Genomic DNA, 22,933 nt, shown 5'->3' with positions numbered 1-22,933 from the left:
AGCACTGGCATCCCATATGGGCGCTGGTTCTAGTCCCAGCTGCTCCTCTTCCAATCCAGCTCTCTGCTATGGTCTGGGAAAGCAGTAGAAGATGGCCTAAGTCCTTAGACCCCTGCACCCACGTGAGAAACCCGGAATAAGCTCCTGGCTCCTGGCATCGGATCGGCGCAGCTCCGGCCATTGCGGCCATCTGGGGAGTGAACCCGCAAATGGAAGACCTCTCTCTCTAACTCTTTCAAATAAATAAAATAAATCTTTAAAAAAAAAAAAAAAACTAAGTTAAAAGTATAGTAAATACATAAACCAGCCATACAGTCATTTATTATTATCCCTGTCAAATATCGTGCTCTGTATGTGGTATCTTTTTATGACTGGCACTACAAGTTTATCTATAACAGCATAACCAACATGTCGGGGTAATGGGTTAAACTACGACATCACGAGGTATAGGAAGATTTCAGTTCCTTGGGGACACCATGGTATATGTGGCTTGCCATTGGTCAAATTGTCATTATGAGGTACATGACTGCATATTTCTGTTGGAGTCTCTATGGCTTTGTACAGGGGACCTCAAGGTGTATGTGACTCTGTATGAAGTGTCTCTGTGGATCCATATAGGGTCTCTGCATGTGGAAAAGGAATGGGTAGAGGGTCTCTGGGGTTCCGTTGTATGCATGTATATGGGGGAGTGTCTCTATGTATAGGGAGTCTGTATGTCTGCTTGTTTATGCTTCTGTGTCTATCAAGTATTTTATTATAGGTCTCATTGTATGCTTCCACCTTTCCACAAACCCCTGAAATGTTGTTCTTGCCTCTTTACTGAGGTTTCATAAAAGAGAAATGTTAAATGAGACCAAATACTAAGCCGATTTCTGGGTTCCAGGGGCAGGGGTTGTGGCACAGCAGGTTAAGTCCCCATTTGGGATGCCCACATTCCATACTGGAGTGCTACTTTAAGTCCCAGCATCTCCATTTCCAATCCAGCATCCTGGGAGACAGCAGGTGTCTTCTCAAGTGTTTGGGCCCCTGCCACCCACCTGGGAGATCCAGATGGAGTTCCAGGTTCCTGACTTCATCTTCCATCACTGGTTCCTTTCAAAAAATTTATATAAATAAATAAGTAGGGAACATGCTGCATCACAGCAAGATAAGTTCCCATTTGCAATGCCAACATCCCACATCAGATTGCAAGTTCTAGTCCCAGCTGTTCCACTTGCAATCCAACTTCCTGTTAGTGTGCCTGGGAAAGTACAGTAACAGTACTTGGGCCCCTGTCACCTACATGAGAGACCCAGATGGAGTTTCTGCCTCTGGGCTTCAGCCTGGGTCAGACTTGGCTGTTGTGGCCATTTGGGAAATAAACCAGCAAATACAAGATATCTCTCTGTCTCTCTCAGTCACCTGCCTTTCAAATAAATAATTTTTGAACAATTGTTGGCATTGTGGTATAGCAGGTTAAGCCACCTACTGAGACACCAGCATCCCTATTTCTGCGGCAGCCTCTTGTCCCAACTGCTCCACTTCTGATCCAACCCCCTGCTAACGTGTCTGGGAAAGCAGCAGAAGACGGCTCAAGTCCCTGGGTCCCTGTACCCATGTGAAAGATCTGGATGAAGCCCCTGGCTCCTGGCTTTGGCTTGGCCCAGCCCTGGCCATTGCAGCCATTTGGGGAGTGAACCAGTGGATGGAAGGTCTCTCTCTGTCTCTCCCTGTCTCTGTAACTCTGCCTTTTAAATAAAATGAATAAATCTTCAATAAATAAATAAATTGAAGTTCTGGCGAGTATACATTACTACAAAACCAGAGTTGCCTGAGTTTGTTCAGAGAGGGAGACATAATGAGAGAGACAGACAGATAGACAGAGACAGAGAGACCTATTCTGTGGTTCACTCCCCAGATAGCCGCCAAGAGGTAGGGCTGAGCCAGGCTGAAGACAGGAGCCAGGAGCTTAATCCAGGTCTTTCACATGGGTGGCAGGGGCCCAAACACTGGGGCCACCTTCCGCTGTTTTTCCCAAGCCATCAGCAGGGAGCTGGATCAGAAGCTAAACAGTAGGACTCAAACTGGTGCACATATGGGAGGGCATAGCAGGCAGCAGCTTTACTCTCCATGCCACAACTCCAGCCCCTAAGATTGTTCATTTATAACAAGCTTCCAGGTGACACCAATGCTCTTAGATTGAACAGCAAAGACCTAAATGACTCCAAACATACTAAAATGCCTCTAACTATAATTAGACCATCCATGTAGATTTTCAGCTTGAGTGCTATCTGCCTGTAAATTTGTTTAAAATATGAATTTCCTGTAAGTTTGGTTTATAAGAGCCAGTCCTAAGAAGTAGGAGTGCTGGGAGCCAGTGCTGTGGCTTAGCAGGTAAAGCTACCACCTCCAAGATGCCGGCATCCCACATGGGATGTTCTAGACTTGACTGTTCCACTTCTGATCTAGCTCCCTACTAATGCACCTAGGAAAGCAGTAGAAGATGGCCCATGTGCTTGGGCCCCTGCATCTGTGTGGGAGACCCAGAAGAAGCTCCTGGCTCCCTGCTTTGGACTACCCAGCTCCAGCCCTTGTGGCCATCCGGGGAGTGAACCAGCAGATGGAAGACCACTCTCTCTGCCCCTGCCTCTCTGTAACTCTGCCTTTCAAATAAATAAATCTTTTTTAAAAAGAAGTAGGATTGCTGAGTGTATTAGAATTTTAATTTCTGGACTTGCAAAGCTGGAATAAGGAAACTTCATAGAGGTTCTGCTACATTTTGATATATATTGGACACACAACTTTTCCCAAAGTGATACATACACTTCAATTTCAATTCTGACCCTCTTCGAATTACCACTCCTGCTTCCAGTATTGCTCACATCAAGTGAGATTTTCATATATATTTTTAATTTCCATTTATGAATTTGCTACCCTCTCCCTGGTGGAAAACAATGGTATCTTGCTGATTTTAGAGTTCTAGCACTTGATAGTGTTTGGCACATAACAGATAAATGATTTTTGCACAAAAGAAACTCACAAGGTATTAGAGGAGATTATTAGAAAGTATCCAGAAGCAATAAAGTTACTTTTCTTCTATAATACAGCCCAGCATAGACCCTAAAAATGAAATAACATTAAGCCAATCATCTCTTCTCCCTTGTGGAAATAACAGACATGAATTAATGTAAAAATTCCTATTCCACTTCTGTCTCAAGCAGAGAGTGGCCCAAGAGTAGACTCAGCTACGTTTTATCACTAGCACTTTGCTAAAGAAGAACCTTTATTTACCTTCCAGGAAAAGAAGTCCTCCTTTGCCTGGAGCAGATAACATAAATTTTAAAAGGTGGATGCCTACAACTACCTAATGGGGCAAAACCTATTCTTCCTACAGCCTTATCACACACACTCAATTCCTGACAACGCCTTTACAAAAGTCAGGAATCATTCTGGAAAAAGACCAGAGGGTCTGACATTTCTCCAACTCAGAACAGCTGCAGAAGACGAGTGCCTCTGTAGACCACTGCTGCAGCAGCTGTGTGAGACGCCACCAGGGCTCCGATCTCTACTAAACACTATCTCTATCAACTGAGCACTAGCAAAAATGGGCTAACAGTAAATGTTTCCAGTAACTCACTATAATAAGTACTAAAGTAGTAGTACCGGAATAATAACTTTCGGTTAATCTTTCCATATGGGCATGGGTATCTTAATAATAAATAAAACCAGTCTATCAAAAGTTACTTCTATGTATACATCTAAAAGTTAAGAAAGAAAAACAAGTAGGAAGTACAAACTAAAGAAAAAGAATCAAATGACAAACCAGGAAAAGGTAAAATACTACATTTTATTTGAGGACAAACAGAGCTATCTTACATTACAAACAAAAACAAAATGCAAATAGATTGAAGATCAAAATATAACAGTACAATCATAAGAAAATATAGAAGGATTTGTTTATAAAATTGGAGAAGGAAAAGTCATTTTAAGATACAAAATGTTTAAGCCAAAAAGGAAAAAAACTGGTATATCTGACTGCATTAATTTTTTAAATCACAAACAAAGTTACAAGTCAATAAGAAATAGAGTAGGAAGAAATGTATGCAATATATACACAATACTCATAACATTTAAAGTCCTACAAGCCAACATGAAAAGATAATCCAGTGGGAGAGGAGATTTTTATCTATTTCATTCACTGCAGCGTCCCTAGCAGTTGGCCTCTAGTATTCATCAATAAACAATCTGTTAATAATGAATAGCTAATTACAAAAAAAATCTAAATTGCCAATATATGCATTATAAAATTCTCAGCCTCACTATAAGCAGAATGCAAATCAAAAACACAGTAAAAGATTTTCCCCATCGAAGATGTAGTTATCTGTTATCAGTGAAAGTGTGAGGAAAGGGTTATCTTGTATAGTTACAAGGTAAGGTCCTACATTTTTTAAGGCAACATGGCATTATGCATGAATTTTAAAACACAGATAATTTTCAACCCCAAAATCGTACTTTTAGATATCTATCCTAGGGAAACATTTCTATATGTACACAAAGAGAATGCATATACCATTACTACAATACTGTACATAAAGAAGAAAAAAAATGAAGTCAAATGTGTACCAACAAAAAAAAGTCTGGTTTATTTTTATTGTTATTTGTTCAGACAGAGCTCCCAGCTGCTAGTTACACCCCAAACGCCCACATCTTCCAGGGCTGGACCAAACCAAAACTGGGAGCCGAGAATACAACCCAGATCTCTCCTGTCGGGGGCATCTCTGCTGCCTCCTAAGGGCTACATCAGCAGGAAGCTGGGAATTGAATTAGGAGCTGGAGCTGGGAATTGAACCTGTGTACTCCAATGTAAGATGCAGCCAACTTAACACCTAAGGCAAAAGACCTACTTAATAGTCAATACTATAGACTTTGGAAATCAATTTAGCGGTTAAAAAGAATGAGATAATTATACATGTATTGACACAGAAAGAGGTCTAAGACATGCTATTTTTACAAATAAAACAATATATACATAATATGCTTTTATTTATGTGTAAGTTATAAGCCTAAAACTTTATATACAATTAAGAATGTAAATTCATAGAAATAATATAGAAAGATAAATAAATAATTATTTAAGGTCAACTCTAGGGAGAAGAATGAGACAGGCTGAGGGCCAGGCGAAGATTTCCGTTTTACCAGACTGAATCATTTTACAAGAATATATTCAGGGGCTGGTGCCTTGGTACAGGTTAATCCTCCACCTGTGGCGCCGGCATCCCCTATGGGTGCCAGTTCTAGTCCCAGCTGCTCCTCTTCCAATCCAGCTCTCTGCTGTGGCCTGGGAAAACAGTAGAAGATGGTCCAAGTCCTTGGACCCCTGCACCCAAATGGGAGACCGGGAAGAAATATCTGGCTCCTGGCTTTGGATCAGCACAGCTCCGGCCATTGCAGCCAATGGACGGAAGACCTTTTTCTCTCTCTCCCTCTCTCTCCTTGTCTGTAACTCTACCTTTCAAATAAATAAATAAATATTTTTTTAAAAAAGAATATATTCAAATGCTATTTGTGTAATTAAACACTTTTTGAGAAAAGAAATATAATGGAAATTCCATTTTCCTAAGAAGAACAAAATACTTTGAGGATTAGACATAAAAATAATTCAGGTTTGGGCATGAAAGTTTTGAAGTTCTACTCTAAGCAGACAGTTGAACACACAGATATCAGCATTCATAAAAGGAGTCTTAGCTAAAGAAATAACTGTGGAAGCTGCTGGCATGTAGAGGATACTTGAAGGCACAGGTATTGTGTGGATGACTCGGGGAGAAAAAAATAATGAGAAGAGCTGAGGGCCCAAGGCCAAGGGCAGAGACAACAAAGAGGAAAAAGGAATATTCAGGAAAATAAGATGAAAACTAGTCACAAATAGTGTCACAAAAGCCAAGGAAGGAGAGTGTTTCCTCAGGAGTCAGCGTCAATGACGGATCTTTGTTCTGGGCAAGCAGAATGCAGAGTAGGAGCAGATTAAGGAGTTCGTGAGAAGAAAAGAGTATACATAGCACATGCGGAAAACTTGAAGCAGCCTGGCTGAAAGAGTAGACAGGACAGTAGCAGAAAGAAAATATGGGATCTGAATGATGGGGTTTTTAAAATGGGAGATGGCAGAGCAGGTTAGACTGCTGAAGGAACAGATCCAGGAGAAACAGGAAGCAGCCAAAGGAAGAATTTTAAAGAAGGCAGGCGAGAATGTGATTAGAGCACCTGAGGAGGGCCTGGTCTTTGATGGGATGAAGGACACCTCTTCTATTTCAGCAAGAGGGAAGAAAAAGATGCACTTGGGTCTGCACGATTTAAAAGGTACAAAGATCAAAGAATTCCCATCTGGTGGGGTCTCTTCAAAAGTATAAAACCTACCACAGGGGTCAGCACTGTGGCGCAGCAGGTTAAGTCACTGTCTGCAGCTCCGGCATCTCATAGGGGCGCAAGTTTGAGTCCCAGCTGCTACGCTTCCCATCCAACTCCCTATTAATGTGCCTGGGAAAGCAGCGCAAGATGGTCCAAATCCTTGGGCTCCTGCACCCATGTGGAAGACGTGGAAGAAGCTCCAGGCTCCTGGCGTCAGACCAGTCCAACTCCAGCTCTTGCAGCCATTTGGGGAGTGAACCAGCAGATAGAAGATATCTCTGTCTCTGTAACTCTTTCGAATAAATAAATAAATCTTAAAAAAAAAAAAAAAAAAGGAAGAAGGTTTGCTTCGACCAATGCATAATTCGGAATCCTACAAGCAGCAGAAGTCAATATAGGCTGGATTAAACAGAACAAGAATTGACAAAAAGCTCGAAGTAGCTTTCAGGCAGAGAACCTGTTTCAAGGCCACACAACTACAAACACCAGCCGAAATTAAAGAACTGGCATGGCAAAGATGTCCTGATTGCCAATATCAAACAAGAGATGCTGCAGCTTAATTCATACCATTATGGTCCTGGATGCCAAGTGCCAACGACAGCAGCACTGCCACAGTTACTGCTGTTAACTCGAGCTTGCTACTAAAGACTGATGCTACATAGGATTTGCTGATAATGCAGGGGAAGTCGTGGGGAACAACGCGGAAGGGCTTCCAGTGAGTGAAGAGAGCAGTCAAGGAGCTGAGTCCTGGGAAGGTAATGGAAGAAAAATGGTGGCCAGTGACCGAAGTAAACAGGGATGTGGAGCATGGTGATTCGGGCCTCCCTGCAGAAGAGGGCAGATTCTGACATCCCACAGGCTTGCAGAGTGGTCTCAGCAGCAGCTTCAGGCAATCTCACGTGGGAGTTTGGGCAGAGCAGCAGGGGCTGTCAGTGTGGGAAAACCTCTCACTGTGCTTTGAGCAAAGTTTCATCCCACTGATCCATCCCAAAGGCATCACAGACTGGCAAAGTCTTGGGCAAGTTACTCTCTCCCTTTGGATCTGTATTTTCTCATCTATAAAATAAAGATAATATAACTGATAAAGTTGTTACGAGGATTAAATGAGATGAGAGAGAGATGACTTGCACTTCAGTGTTCAGTAAATGATCGCCTTTAAACCGTCACAGAAGAGTAAAGGTAGTGAACACTATCAAATCCTCTAGAGTGATTAACAGGGCTCACATGGCAGCATTATAGGAGAAAAGTTTTACTAGTCAGTTTTACTAGTCTCAAGCCCACAACATTCACAAAGGCTTTAAGGAAAAGCCTCATAGGTAGAGCAACTCAACCAGCAGCTCTAGTATGCTCTCTAACAGAGGTTCTGAGTTAAGAACCCAGGTGCCCCAAGCTGATACGTTTCTGCTGGCAGACCCTTGAAAAAGAAAAAGGAAATCACCAGCTAGTAACTCTAGTGTCCAAGAGAGAAAACACCTAACTGAATTGTTGCAGAACACAGATACAGAGGACGGAGACTGCAAACCACATCTTAAGTAATATAACTGCATCAAAGTAATTTTAGATTTAGGAATTCCTAAGGAAGAGATACCAATCCACCTTTCTCCTGTGCTCAGCTCTCATAAAATGTAAGGCCATAGGTCATTCAGACTATAAAAAGCTCCTACAAATTCCATAGAAATCTGATCAAGCTTACTAAACCTCTTATTGGGTGAATGCAACTTTAGCTCCTTGAACGGCCTACCACCTGGAAGGCATGACAGTGTGCTGCAAACCGGGCAAACGCAAGGCTGTTTTCTTCCCATTCACCTCAGCTGTACCTCTGTGAATATTTAAACAAGAACTTCCAAGAAATAAACTGCATATCTTTATTAACCCAACTTGACAAAGGATCTGAATAAGGATTAAATTAAATATCTTTTTTTCTCTTCCTTTTTGTGGAGAAGGGATCCATTTTCAAAGAAACGACATAATATCTCACTCTTCTTTTTTTCATAAACTATTCATTTCTTCAATTAAGTGAACACTAAGTAGTCTTCCTCCAGCTATCAAACATACAACTCTAGCCTTAGCAACCTCCTAAAACAGTTCCGAACAGTTAGTCTTTTCCAGGTTCAATATGCATAAAATTCACAAATTACACAAAAACAGAATAAAGGCTGTTTTCACAGAAATTTTATAAATGTTTACAAAAATACCTGCACCCAGGCAGGCATCAGGATAATCAGCTCAATTAAAAGAAACTGCTCATTAAATGCAGTAACAAAAAATGCACAATATCAATTAAGATTCAAGGGGCCAGCGTTGTGGCGTAGCAGGTAAAGCTGTCACCCATGATGCCAGCATCCCATATAGGCGCTGGCTCGAGTCTCAGATGCTCCACTTCCAATCCAGCTCAATGCTAACGGCCTAGAAAAAACAGTGGAAGATGGTGCAAGTGTTTGGGCCCCTGCCACCCACATGGGAGACCTGGATGGAGTTCCAGGCACCTGGCTTTGGCCTGGCCCAGCCTTGGCCATTGTGTCCATCTGGGGAATGAACCAGCAGATCAAAGTGCTCACTCACTCTCTCTTTCTGTCTTTCCCTCTCTAACTCTTTCAAATAAACAAATCTTAAAAAAACAAAAAAAAACAAAAAAAAACAAAACTGTTTTAAAGGTTCAGGTTTTTTTTCTTTTCTTTTTTTTCTTTTTTGACAGGCAGAGTTAGTGAGAGAGAGAAAGGTCTTCCTTCCATTGGTTCACCCCCCAAATTGCCATGTGGGTGCAGGGCCCAAGCACTTGGGCCATCCTCCACTGCCTTCCCAGGCCATAGCAGAGAGCTTGACTGGAAGAGGAGCAATCGGAACAGGACCGGCGCTGCAACTGGGACTAGAACCCGGAGTACCCGCGCCGCAGGCGGAGGATTAGCCAAATGAGGCGCTGCGCTGGTTCAGTTTTGAGTTTTAAAGAAAGATAACCTTTGTCTTGAAAAGCAACCAAGTTGGGGGCCGGCACTGTGGCGTAGTGGGTAAAGCCACCACCTGCAGTGCTGGCATCCCAAATGGGCACCAGTTAGAGTCCCAGTTGCTTCTCTTCTGATCCAGCTCTCTGCTATGGCCTGGGAAAGCAGCAGAAGATGGCCCAAGTCCTTGGACCCCTGCATCTGCATGGGAAGACCCGGAAGAAGCTCCTGGCTCCTGGCTTACAGATCAGCACAGCTCCAATCATTGCGGCTATTTGGGGAGTAAATCAGCAAATGAAAGCTCTCTCTCTCTCTCTCTACCTCTGCCTCTCTGTAAATCTGCCTTTCAAATAAATAAATAAATCTTTAAAAAAATAGAAAAGCAACAGAATTTGGGCTTTGGAGCCAAATCACTTAGGGTTCTGCCATCACATCACTATAAAACCTGAGACAAGTTCCTTAATCTCTCCAACCCTGTTTCCTCAATAAAACAAGGATAAGACTATCTCCAAGGCTCTTAAAAGCATTAAATAAAAGTGTATATAAATCTGTAAGTACAATGCCTAGTGCCAGCAGGAGTACACAACAGTATACTTCCCCTTCTGAAGTTCAAATGTTTTATCAGAGATTGATTTTTATAGAAGGCGGGACTTAACAGGGAAATTTTCTTGACTGAACAGGAAGACAGAATATATTCCTCAGGTATGCATCACTGATTTCAAAACACTTGTCAGTATAAGATGTTCTTCTTCCTCTCTTCTGTTTTACAATTCTTTGAGGTTCTACATTTGTACTACTTCTGTCCTCTTCCTAAAGCCCACAGACTTTCCATACATTGGCCTTGTATGACCTAAGCCTTAGCCAAACACACCTTAGACTTCATTTACAATACAAAGACTTCTGGGAAAGGCCAGAACCCAGCATCCAAGCAGTCAGAAAAAAACCCGTGTGGCACAAGGAAAAGAACAAGGGCTTTGGAAACAGATGTGGGTTGAAACACTACCCTGCCACTTTATAGATGTGTATCCTTGGGGAAGGCACTTAATGTAGCTAGCCCTCATTTCCTCATCTGTGAAGTGGAGATAATGGGCAGGCTTTGTGGCGCAGCAAGTTAAGGTACCTCTCGGGATGCCCACATCCCACAACAGAGTGCTGGTTCAAGTCCTGGCTACTCCACGCTTCCAATCCAGCTTCCTGCTAATGCACACCCTGGCAGGCAGCAGGTCCCTGCCACCTATGTGGGATACCTGGATTGGGTTCTAAGCCCTGGCTGTTGGCATTTGGGGAGTGAACCATCAGATGAACAGCAGATAGGACACCTCTCTACCTCTCCCTCTCTCTCTCTCTCTTTCTCTTTCTCTCCTTTATACCTCTGTGCTGCTCTGCCTTTCAAGTAAGTAAAAATAAACAAGCATTTTTTTAACGGAGCTAAAGCCACCTATATCTCATGGAATTGTCAGGATTACAGAACTGCCTATGATAATTCCTGGTACATAAAAGGCCAACTAATGGTAATTAATAAGAGCCCGAGTGCCAACTGCCTTACCGAACTTTGCAAGGCTGTTCTTTAACTAGCAAAGGAGTCATGCTGCTCCCACGGTCCCATGCCTACATCCAAAATATTCCATTTCAGCAATCCGTAATTAACCAAATCAAGAGATTAAACAAATCAGGGCAAGAAAGTGCTAACGTGGCTCAAGTCAATCTCCTCTGACAGCAACTAAGTCAGTGCGAGACGGGCACAATTGCCAAAAGGAATCAAGAGTCTATTTCAACACAGTCATTTCTGATCCTGAGGTAGGCACAAACTAGCTGAGGTTCTCGGGCTTCCGGCCTTACTGTCAGGAAGTTTTAATTTTCAGCTTTGGAAGATCCTCTCTTGCTTGTTCTCCCTGCTGTGCTCCGACACTCCTATCCTTATTTTCAACAACACAAGGAAGAAATACTTTCGGTGACTGCTACTGCATTCACTGTGAAACTTATCTTCCCATTTCGCATATGACATTTTACAGATTCTTGGTTTCACAGGCTCACTTAATGTGAGTTTATGAACAACATATATAAACATGGGAAGTCTTCAAAGAGTTCATGAAAATGTGTATTACAAAAAAATTAAGCATGGATTTCAAAATTTTTGCACTAAAATAAACTTTAATAAATTCCATTTTTCCACAAACTTTTTTTTAAATTAATTAATTTGAAAGGCAGAGTTACAGAGAAAGAGGAGAGAGAGAGAGATCTTCAATCCACTGGTTTATTCCCCAAATGGCTACAACGGCTGGAGCTAGGCCAGGCCAAGGCCAGGAGCCAGGAACGTCCTCAGGGTCTCCCTCATGGGGGCAGGGGCCCAAGCATTTGGGCCACCCTCTGCTGTTTTTCCAGGCTCATCAGCAGGGAGCTGGATCAGAAGTGGAGCATCCAGGACTCAAACTGGCACCCATTTGGGATGCCAGCACCACAGATGGCACCTTTACCCACTACGCCACACCAGCTCTTCCACTAACTTTTTGAATGACTATCCTGTTTCAAAGCTGCAATGACAACATCTGACACCCAGAGCCCCCTAAGCTAACGGGATGGAGACAGGTACCAAAGGTGTCTGAGTAACCTGTCAATCATACATTTATTCTCATCAACCAAAGCACTTGGGAATTCTGGTTCTTCAAGAAAGGTTTATTTCCCATGTGTCACTGAGCAGAGTAACAGAACTAAGAAAAATGATGACAGATACATGAATAGAGTAGGGAAATCATCAATGAAAATATAACTTAAATGTTTGTACACGACAATTACAAAATAAAAGCAACAGTCACCAGTTACAGAGCCAAAGGCAGCTATTTCAGTCCCAGTCCCCCAGACCTCCCTCATAATAAAAGCAGAAGGGAGTCCAGGGCAGAATGATTACTTAAATAGACAATCTAAAAATCAGGAAATGCTCAACAAATCAAAATGTCATACTGCAGTCCCCTGGTGGGAGACTTTCAACTTGAGGGAAGAAATCTTGTTCTCATTCAGCCAATGGACTCACAGAAAGTTAAAGATCCCGCCCCAGAAAGCAGCTCAGCAGTGCCCTTAGTTTTGTCAAGGCAGCTGCCTCCTTGCCCACAGCCTCATCCACTTAATTTTCAGCAAAGAAGCTGGGTTTTGTTTGTGTGTGCATGTGTGTAATTAACATTGTAAGGCAAGCTCAGCCCTGTCTCCCACAGCCTTGAGGCTGCTGAGTAAACCTAGAATCACAGAACACACATTTTGATGCTGAAAAAAAAAAAAAAAAAAAAAAAACAAGAAAGTGCTTCAGCGACAAGGAACACAGTCGAGAAGCATATCTAGAATTAAGACAGACTCTGGTGGTGGCCTGTGATTTTTAACTTCGTTCTGCAGAATCGTATCTTTAGAAGTCACGGTGGCCTGTCTTTAAGCAATAATGGGAGGAATATAAATCTTATAGTGAATGATAGCTGCAACTTCCTAAGACTCTGATATGCAGCAAGTTCACTTCATATCCTATTTTACATAAGAGGAAGCTAGGATTTGCAGGACTTGGAAATTACCCAAAAGCTAGTGAAGAGGGTACAGGATTGGAACACAGGTCTGCCTGGCTGTTAATCCAATGCTTTAAACGCAATCTGGTAAGTACTTTTACCCTCAAGAGATCTAATAAAATTACAGATTGTAGACAAAAAGACTCTTAATCATAAGAAAAAGATTTGGCCAAAGTTATAAAGCAACTCCACTAGTCAGAAATATGCTTCAGACCCCCAGACATTATACAAGTGCTTCCCACACTGGTGCCCATGCTGCCTTTCTATTGTAATTCTTCCCACAGGAGTTTCTCACTGCAAGTGACAAGGACACTGTCCTAAAGCACTACTGAATTCCACCAGCCTTGCCTCTGACACGGTGGCTGGCATGAAAGGGCTGTCACGGAGCTGTAACAACAAAAAGTTAGCCGGATCCCAGGTTCCAGTTCAGCCGAGTGCTACACAGTAAACCCCAGGCAGCCTCCCATCCCTTTATTGATGTTCTGATACGATCAATTTCAATTACAATCACAAATCACTGTGTAGAGTTTGCCTAGGAAATCTGCCACCATCCGTTTTCCCAGGGTCCACGTCTCTGTGTCAGTGTTTGTCCTGTCTGTCGGTGCTGATTTCGCTCCCAGACAGAAGACAGCCACGCCACGGGCAGCCTCGCGGACTGGTAGCCCAGGGGCGTGGTACACCTGGGGGCACTTGCTCCCCGCAGTTCCGAGGCGCCCTCCACACGGTGCAAGAAGCTGACAGCTCAGACAGAAAGCCTCACAATGACTGCCCCCACCCCGCCCCCCAAGGCAGCATTTCTTCCTAACACTTTCAGATGATAATAAAGGAGCCAAGGAAGCAATCCTGGTGGCCAACGACAGAGCAGGGAGGACAAACCTTTTCAGGGGGAAAAAAAAAAGAGTAAGGAGAATCCCTCCTGCGCCTTTACATTCAAAGACGTGAGGCTTCCACGCGAGCTGGGAAGCAAGGGCACGGCTGCTCTCCGGACGCGGCCGGCCGGGGCGTGGGGGGACCACACAACTCCCAGGCTTGCCATGCGAGCTCTCCAGAGACGATCCCTGCACCCCGATGGCTGGGAGGGTCCCCACGCCCGAGTCAGGGGGTGCGAGGGGCGACTCTCTCCCACCCCGCCTATTGCAAGTAGTAGCGGAGCGCTCCCTCCATGTTACTCGGAGCCAAGTGCGGCCGAGCCGCCCGGAGGCCGGGCGGCCGCACCCCCGACACTCGGGGCTGCAGGGGCAGGCGCTCTGCTCCCGCGATCGGAAGGGAGGGCGTGGAGGGGCCGCCGCGGCGCCGGACGACCCGCGGCTCCCGCTCCTCCCTCCCTCTCCTCGAGAGGCAGCCCGGCCCCAATACCTTCTTGACCGTGCGCGGCGCCTCGGTGACGGTGCCGTCGGGGCTGACCAGGGCCTCGCCGCCGTCGCGGTGCCGCTGGTGCTGGTGATGCGGGTCGCTCCGCTTCATGGCCGACGCCTGAGGCACCTTCCCGGCGGCAGGGCTGAGAGCCGCGGCGGCGGCGGCGGCGGCGGCGGGCCCCGAGCCCGGGCCGGGGGCCGGGGGCCGCTCCGCGGCAGGAGCTGGAGCCTCGGGGTCTCCGCCGCCCGCTGCGGGGACCATGGCGCCCACGGCCGCGGCGCTCAGTCCTAGCTGCGGCTCCGCCTCGGACGGACTCAGGTCCTTCAGCTCCACCTCAGGCACCTTGGCTGCTGCCGCCGCCGCCGCTGACACAACCTGCACCGACATCACCGCCTCCGCTGCAACCGCCGGCTCTGACTCCAGCTCCAGCTCCGGCTCGGCCCCGCCTCCCACCTCCCTTCCCCTTCCCTCCCCCATTCCCCCACTCCTCCCCTCCATCGCCTCCGCTCCCACCCCCTTCCTCCGCCCGCCTGCCCGCCCGCCCGCCAGCCCCGGCTTCTCCAGCCCCGCCCCTCCCCGCCCTGCCCCCGTCCGGTCCGGCTGGCGCGCGAGGCGCCTCGGAACCTGTAGTGCGCTTGCTCGGGACGGCGCCCGGCGAGGACACTGAGGGACCTCAGCCCCCGACCTGCACCGCGCGCTGCGGGGGCGTGGCTTCGCGGCCCCCTGGGAGTTGTAGTCCCTTCCGGCCTTTGCTCCAGGACGCCTGGGAGAGGGAACTCCTGGGCCTAGGGCGGGCGGCTAGGGGAGGGGAGTGGGGATAGGAGACTCTCCAGTGGGGATGAAGACGAGAAAGTCTGCAGAGGAGTTGTGGCTTCCGGGCCAGGAACGCCAGAAGCCTCAGGGAAAGTGGGGGAGGAAGGGCGCGCTACCCGGCCGGCGTGACTGTCCTCCGAGTGCGCGCGCGTCTGCGGCCACGTGAGCCGGTGTTTCAAGGCAGAGCGGCGGCGTCACGGGAGGAGGGCTCTGCCCGGGTGGAAGTGGCTAGGTTTTCCTTTCTTTCCCTGATGCCTTTGCAAACTTTAATGCCTTTGTTTTCAGAACGAATAAGACAGGACCTTGTGTGCTTTGGTGACTTCGGGCACATTTCGGGTCTCCAAGCTGACAACTTCGAAGGCTGAGGAATTCGCGGGTCTCCTTAAATGAGGCCACATCTTTTGACCTATTAATTCTGCGAGGAAATAATCAGAAATCCAAGTTCGTGAGTCGGCATAAAGGAATATTCATTAACATACGAATGGTCATTTCTCCAAATGATGAGATTTTGGGTAGCTTTTACTTTGTGTGTACCTTTCTGTAGTCTTTAAATTGGCAGTTTTTAATAACAGAGACGTATTTTAAACTAATGTCCAAAATGTAATGGTTACAGCCTCTACAAATAAGTTTCCGAGAACCGTTAATGATAAGATGAATACATGCTTATGATAAAAAATACTAATCTAAGCAGACGAAAGTGAACAGTAAATGAGATTTTATATAAATAACTCTTAAAATACATTACACTGCAATCAACTCTGATGACACAAAGAGACGGATTTTTTTGCTTCTCTGTTACTCAGACTGAGGCACAGTTTATGCCTTAATAACCCGGACAACTCAGGCAGGCGACTTTGGAGTAACCATTTTTCCCCCTGGTAAGGAAGAGAAGTCCCCTGCCTGGCTCTCTCCTTCCCTTGAGCTACTGTGAACCTGTGAACTTCGTGGAGCTGTCCTGGTTGGAAGGGAAGCTCTGATTCCTGGTGTCAGATCTGTGCCTCCCACCAAGACATCTGAGCGCTGCGATTTCTACCAAGTCCACGAGTCTCCCAAGCACAAGAGCTCAAGGACGCTTCCTCTTCACATTCTGGCTTTCAGAACGTCCTGCCGGTGACAGAAATCCAGCCCCGAGCTTCATCTTCCAGCTGTTGGGGCAGAGATTAGCCGCCCCGTAACTGATTTCTTTCTTCCCGCTAATGCACAAGGGAGCTGTGGTATAGCCACCTGGCGTGTGCTGGAGCCCAGAAGGCAGCAGCTGCCCACCTGGAGCGCCAGCAGAAGTGATCCCTGAAGGGGTGCTTAGTCCTAGAGCGGAACGTGGTTAGAAAACATAAGGGATCAGAGCACTGCACAGAAACGGATCTTCGTGTTTTATTTATTCAGGCACCACCACTCTGGGGACCAACTGTCAAGGCATACTCTTCCCCCATTCGCACCTCCATCGCTACGCACCTGCTGCCTCTGCCATCTCTGTGGCTGAGGGCCACCAGGCACAGCTGAAGGAAAATCACCATGCTGGTCAAGCACAAGTTTATGAACGCCTTAGCGAAGTGTGCACTACAGAGCTTTCCCCTTCGCCTGGCTCATGCAGCTTCGAGAACCGTGGTAGACAGGGAGAACGTCTCTGAGGTATCTAGCCAGTCCAAGAAGGAAAATGAAGCTAGTAACATTGAGAGCTCCCCCAGGATATAGGCTAGCCAGCGCACCCATGGTGAATACCATACTCATGGTCACATGGTTTTCCTGAACCCGTTAAGTGCATCACCCTTAAGTCGGAGCAAAGCCACCAGACGTATGAAGAAAATCTCCCATGTGAAGGACGGAGACAACATAGCAGAACAAGTAAATAATAAAGAAAGCAAGACACCCCCCCACCACCACCACATCCTCAAAGCCTTAGATACTGTATCTTGAAGAACATGCTGTTGCAAGAAGTGAACACTGAGGGGCTGGCACTGTGATGTAGCAGGTAAAGCCGCCACCTGCAGTGCCAGCATATCATATGGGTGCTGATTCTAGTCCCAGCTATTCCTCTTCCGATCCACCTCCCTGCTGTGGCCTGGGAAAGCAGTAGAAGATGACCCAAGTCCTTGGGCCCCTGCACCCACGTGGGAGACCTGGAAGAAGCTCCTGACTCCTGGCTTCGGATTGGCCCAGCTCTGGCCCATTGCAGCCATTTGGGGAGTAAACCAGCAGGTGAAAGGTCTCTGTCTCTTCTTCTTCTCTCTCTGTAATTCTGCCTCTCAAGCAAATAAATAAATCTTTAAAAAGCTGCAGGATCAGAAAGATGAATTTTTAAAAGATTTATTTTGTTTATTTGAAGGGCAGAATTACAGAGAGAGGGAAAGAAGAAAGCTCTTCCATCCATGGTTCACTCCCCAAATGGCTGCAGTGCCGCAATGGCCAGTGCTGGGCCAGGTCGAAGCCAAGAGCCAGGAATTCCATCCTGTGTCCCACATGCATGGCAGGGGGCAAGGAGGTGAACCATCTTCTGCTGCCTTCCCAAGTGCATTAGCAAGAAGCTGGATCAGAAGTGGAGCCGCTGGGACTCAAAGCAGCATGGTGATAGGTGATGCAGGTACCTGCTGTGCCACAGAGCAGGCCCCCAATATTAAAATGTTTTTTTTTTTAATATTTATTTATTTATTTATTTGATGGGCAGAGTTACACAGAGGCAGAGAGAGAGAGAGAGAGAGAGAGAGATCTTCCATCTGCTGGTTCACTCCCCAGATGGCCACAATGGCTGGAACTATGCCAATCCAAAACCAGGAGCCAGGAGCTTCTTCTGGATCTCCCATGCAGGAGCAGGGGCCCAAGGACTTAAGCCATCTTCTACTGCTTTCCCAGGCCCCAGCAGAGAGTCGGATGGGAAGTGGAGCTGCCAGGACTTGAACAGGCACCCATATGGGATGCTGGCACTGCAGGCAGTGACCCCACCCGCAAGGCCACAGCGCTGGCCCCTAAAATGTTTTTGAATCAGTTCAAGAAGCTGGAAGACAAGGCCTGCAAACCCTACAGACCCTGGCATTCTGTGGAGGGACAGGACACAGAGCTACTGTTGCCAAGGGCGGTCCTCCGACTGTTCAGTGGAGACTGCCTTCTCCAAAAGTAATTGCTGTCTCATACAGAAGCTTATAAGCTTGCTACAATATACATTTTCCTTACTGCTGGCTCAACCTTAGCTTGTTCAAGCCTGCTGAATGACTCACTGTGCATTCCCCTTGGGGCTTCCAGAACTGTTACTGTTGCCTTCTCCTCTTAACCTCCACCTCTTTGTTCCCTTCCATCAGCAAAGAGTGGAAAAGCAAACTCCTTGTCCTCCCCATTGGGAAGTCACGTGATCGTGCCTAGACCCCTGTCTGGAGCCTTGGCTCCACTGCCTCCTAGCCAGTAGGTGCTGGTCGCTGGAGGGGAGGAGTCCTTGTCTCTCTGTCTTTCTCTCACTTTTTTCCACGTGTTTTCAGGAAAGAGAGAAAGTGTGCTTTCCACACTCCCTCCCCTGTTCCCATGTCACTCAGGCCAGTGGAAGTGAGTAGCAGAGGAGTCATCCGAGTGACAGGGCTGGCTCCCAGGACAGGAAATGATGAGTAGGTAGTGGGAGTGAGCTCCTACAACACAGCTGTTTAAACTACCAAGGCTTGTGCAAGTTTGTGGGAAAGTGGAATTAAAAGATAAGTTTATTTTTGGTGTAAAAAGTTTTTGAAATCCATGCATAAATTTTTCCATAGTAAGCATTTCCATTGAACTTTTTTTAAAAAGATTTATTTGTACATGAATTCAAAAGGCAGAGTGACAGGAAGAAGAGAGATCTTGCATCCTCTGGTTTACTCCCTGAATCGCTGCAAGCCGGAGCCAGGAACTCCATCCAGGTCTCCTGCATGAGTGGCAGCAACCCAGGCACTTAGGCCGTCTTCTGCTTTCCCAGGCCATAGCAGAGAGCTGGATGGGAAGTGGAGCAGCCAGGACTTGAACTGCGCTGCGATATGAAAGCAATGGCTTAACCCACTGCGCTGCAGCGCCAGGCCCTCCCCTGAACTTTTTGAAGATCCTTCTATGCATGGATTTCCAGATTTTTTGCACCAAAATAAACACCTTTTAAAGATGTTTTCCATTAATTTTTTTTTTTAATTTTTTTTGACAGGCAGAGTGGACAGTGAGAGAGAGAGACAGAGAGAAAGGTCTTCCTTTGCCGTTGGTTCACCCTCCAATGGCCGCTGCGGCCAGCGCGCTGCGGCTGGCGCACTGCGCTCATCCGATGGCAGGAGCCAGGTACTTCTCCTGGTCTCCCATGGGGTGCAGGGCCCAAGCACTTGGGCCATCCTCCACTGCACTCCCGGGCCATAGCAGAGGGCTGGCCTGGAAGAGGGGCAACCGGGACAGAATCCGGCGCCCCGACCAGGACTAGAACCCGGTGTGCCGGTACCGCTAGGTAGAAGATTAGCCTAGTGAGCCACGGCGCTGGCCTAATTTTTTTTTTTTTTTTTTTTTTTTGACAGGCAGAGTGGACAGTGAGAGAGAGAGACAGAGAGAAAGGTCTTTCTTTGCCATTGGTTCACCCTCCAATGGCCGCCACGGCCGGCGCACCGCGCTGTTCCGATGGCAGGAGCCAGGTACTTCTCCTGGTCTCCCATGGGGTGCAGGGCCCAAGCACTTGGGCCATCCTCCACTGCACTCCCTGGCCACAGCAGAGAGCTGGCCTGGAAGAGGGGCAACCAGGACAGAATCCGGCGCCCCAACCAGGACTAGAACCTGGTGTGCTGGCGCCACAAGGCGGAGGATTAGCCTAGTGAGCCGTGGCGCCGGCCTTCCATTAATTTTTAAAAGAAGATTTATTAGGGCCAGCGCTGTGGCGTAGCAGGTAAAGTCGCTGCCTGCAGCGCCAGCATCCCATATGGGTGCTGGTTCTAGTCCTGGCTGCTCCTCTTCCAATCCAGCTCTCTGCTGTGGCCTGGGAAAGCAGTAGAAGATGGCCAAGTCCTTGGGCCCCTGCACCCACGTGGGAGACCTGGAAGAAGCTCCTGGCTCCTGGCTTCAGATCAGCGTAGCTCTGGCTGTTGCAGCCATCTGGGGAGTAAACCATCGGATGGAAGACCTCTCTCTCTCTCTCTGCCTCTCCTTCTCTCTGTGTGTAACTCTCTCAAATAAATAACTAAATGATTTAAAAAAAACAGTTGTTCATTCTGAGAGGTGGGAATAGTGATGTTAAGTTATTCTTTGTGCTTTTCTAACTCTTTTTGATTTTTTCAAATTAAAAACAGAACTCAGCAGGCAGAGGAAGGGTTGGGGCAGTAGCCAGACTGCCAAGAGCAACAGAGGCGGGCCTGGGATCCTGGTAGGCCACGCAGTGTGGCCGGTCAGGGGGCCCGCAGGAGCCAGGGCAGAGCTGGATAGACAGCTGTGTTCTCTGCACAGCCCAGCAACAGGGCTGCACTTTGAGGGCTCCAACTGGGGAGCCTTGATAGACGGGTGTCCACTGTGCTCACTCTACCTCTCCCAGAAAAACTGGGTTGTGGGCGTGTCCGCAGGCCCAGCCAGCGCTCCAGCAGCCCGCTACTGTGTGCCCGCACAAGAGGTGGACTCACACTGCCCTCTAGTGGCCGGAGTCTCTGCCTGCCTCCAGAGCCACGCAGGAAAAGAGCATGTCTCAGCTTTTTAAGCTCAGACTGTGAACTTACCGCCTTCACCCCTCACCCCACCCTGTACATAAGCAATCCCACTAAAGAAAGGTCAGAGGCCAGCACAGCAGGTAAAGTCACCGCATGCGATGCTGGCATCCCATATGAGCAACGGTTCCAGTCCCAGCTGCTCCACTTCCAATCCCGCTCCCTGCTAATGCACCTGGGAACACATCAGGATGGCCCAAATGTTTGGGTCCCTGCACCCATGCGGGAGACCTGGAAGAAGCTCCTGGTCCAGCCCCAGCCATTTGGAAAGTAAATGAAAGCTCTCTCTCTCTCTGTGTGTGTCTTTCCCTCTCTGTAACTCTTTCAAATAAATAAATCTTTTTTGAAAGAAAGAAATAAAGAAGGGCCAGAGAGAGAGAGAAACCAGCAATCGAATCTCCATCAAAATGCAAACTGTAGCACTTTCCCTCATTTCAGAAAATATCAGGAAAGAACACTTCCAAGTTTTGTTGTAAACACTGTGGTTAATACAGAGTAAAAAGGAAAGAAAAGAAACAGCCATGTTATCACTGAGAACAGTGGTGACTGCGAGAACAAGCCAGACAAGCAAGCACGAGGAGACCCGGGGGGGGGGGGGGGGACACGGACAGAAAGGAAGATTGAGGGCCAGAGCCAGGACCTGGTGGGGGGGGGGGGAGGCGGGAAGACCCCGCACCCTGTGCCTGTCACTGGCTGCACCAGCTTCTTCCATACAGCCAGCGCCTCTCCTTGGCTCACTTTTTGTGGGGAGCAACCCGGACTAGACTGTTACTGGAATTAAGACTTATTCTATGCATCTGCTCTCCCACAATATGGCGCTGGGAGAGAAGAAAACAGCTTCTACACAGCTGCCTCCAGTTCAGCCAATAAGCTGTAGGACTTGCTCCTGATTAGAGGAGAGCAGCGTACTCGGCGTGTGGGCAGCCGAGTTAGGATTGGCGGAGGAGGACTATAAAGGAGGAGAGAGACGGCATTCACCAGGAACATCTATGGGGAACATCTAAGGGAACCCGTGCAGCCCCCGAGAAAGCTGGCCGGCGGTGTGCCGCTCCCCTGCGGAAGTGGGGAATGTGGCCAGGGGGAACTGCCCTTCCACGGAGGTGGAAGGGACAGTAGCCAACCCGGGAAGAACCAGCAGCAAACCCGGGGAGGGCCGAGCAGACGAAAGAACAGCGCAGGGTCCTGTGTCGTTCCTCCACGAAGAGGGGGAGCGACAACTTTTGCTTTTTTTTTTTTTTTTTTTTTTGACAGGCAGAGTGGACAGTGAGAGAGAGAGACAGAGAGAAAGGTCTTCCTTTGCCGTTGGTTCACCCTCCAATGGCCGCCACGGCTGGCGCGCTACGGCCGGCGCACCGCGCTGATCCGATGGCAGGAGCCAGGTGCTTCTCCTGGTCTCCCATGGGGTGCAGGGCCCAAGCACTTGGGCATCCTCCACTGCACTCCCTGACCACAGCAGAGAGCTGGCCTGGAAGAGGGGCAACTAGGACAGAATCCAGCACCCCGACCGGGACTAGAACCTGGTGTGCCGGCGCTGCTTGGCGGAGGATTAGCCTATTGAGCCGCGGCACTGGCCACACTTTTGCTTTCCAAATGAAGCCAGGTGCAGCAGTGCACAGTGGCTAACAGCCCGGGCCCCTGTCTGGCCCCCCAGCACTGCCATGTCTGTGAGGTCAATGGCAGGCTGCGGAGCCTCTGGAGCCTGATGGAGGGCCGGGAGTTGGAGCCTGTGAACACTTGAAAACAGCAGAGTTAGTGACCAGCATCCAGCAGTGCAAGGTGCCAGGGGCACAGGGGCACAATTGGCACCTCCGCCTCCTGCCGCCTGGTTCTGATCAGGCTGTGTGCCTCCGAATAAGCTGGCCAGGACTGCACAAGGCCCTCTACCCAAGGCGCCCCCCTTTCCTCCGTGGAGCTCCCTTCTCTAGAACTCTACGTCCCCAAACTCCGGTTCCCAAGCCGCCAGCAACATCTTGTGGGAGGAAGCCCGGGACCCTCTGGCTGGCGCAGGCAGCTGTGCAGAACACACCTGGCCCGCCTGACACCCCAGGTAAAGGGCCCAGGGGCGGGGCCTGAGGCTGCAACCCGGGAGACTCACTTCTGTCTCTCCAGAGGCAAGCTGCGTGCCTGTGCCCTGTGATCGGTGCCCAGCGAGGCAGCTGTGCCACGGGCATGCTTTTGTTCACATGGAGCCAACAGCCAGCGTGATAAGCTGACGTCAGACGTCTGTCGGCGGCGACCA

The 22,933-nt window shown here is 48.0% G+C and overlaps 1 protein-coding gene across 2 annotated transcripts in view; it reads right to left on the bottom strand.

Moving 5' to 3' along the window:
- AHCYL2 (adenosylhomocysteinase like 2) overlaps positions 1 to 14,667 on the bottom strand; it is a 226,754-nt gene extending 212,087 nt beyond the window's left edge. For both annotated transcript variants that reach the window (XM_008258209.5, XM_008258210.5), the window contains exon 1: positions 14,219 to 14,667. In XM_008258209.5, the coding sequence (XP_008256431.4) occupies positions 14,219 to 14,605 (387 nt within the window). In that variant the 5' untranslated portion in view covers positions 14,606 to 14,667. The remainder of the gene's footprint in view (positions 1 to 14,218) is intronic.
- Between the last annotated feature and the right edge of the window lie 8,266 nt (positions 14,668 to 22,933).

The sequence above is a fragment of the Oryctolagus cuniculus genome, chromosome 3 (assembly GCF_051225735.1).
Source record: "Oryctolagus cuniculus isolate XC-2025 breed Fujian yellow rabbit chromosome 3, ASM5122573v1, whole genome shotgun sequence".
NCBI classification, from domain to species: domain Eukaryota; kingdom Metazoa; phylum Chordata; class Mammalia; order Lagomorpha; family Leporidae; genus Oryctolagus; species Oryctolagus cuniculus.
The sequence above is the reverse complement of the archived record's forward strand: the minus strand, read 5'-3'. Positions and strand labels throughout refer to the sequence as shown.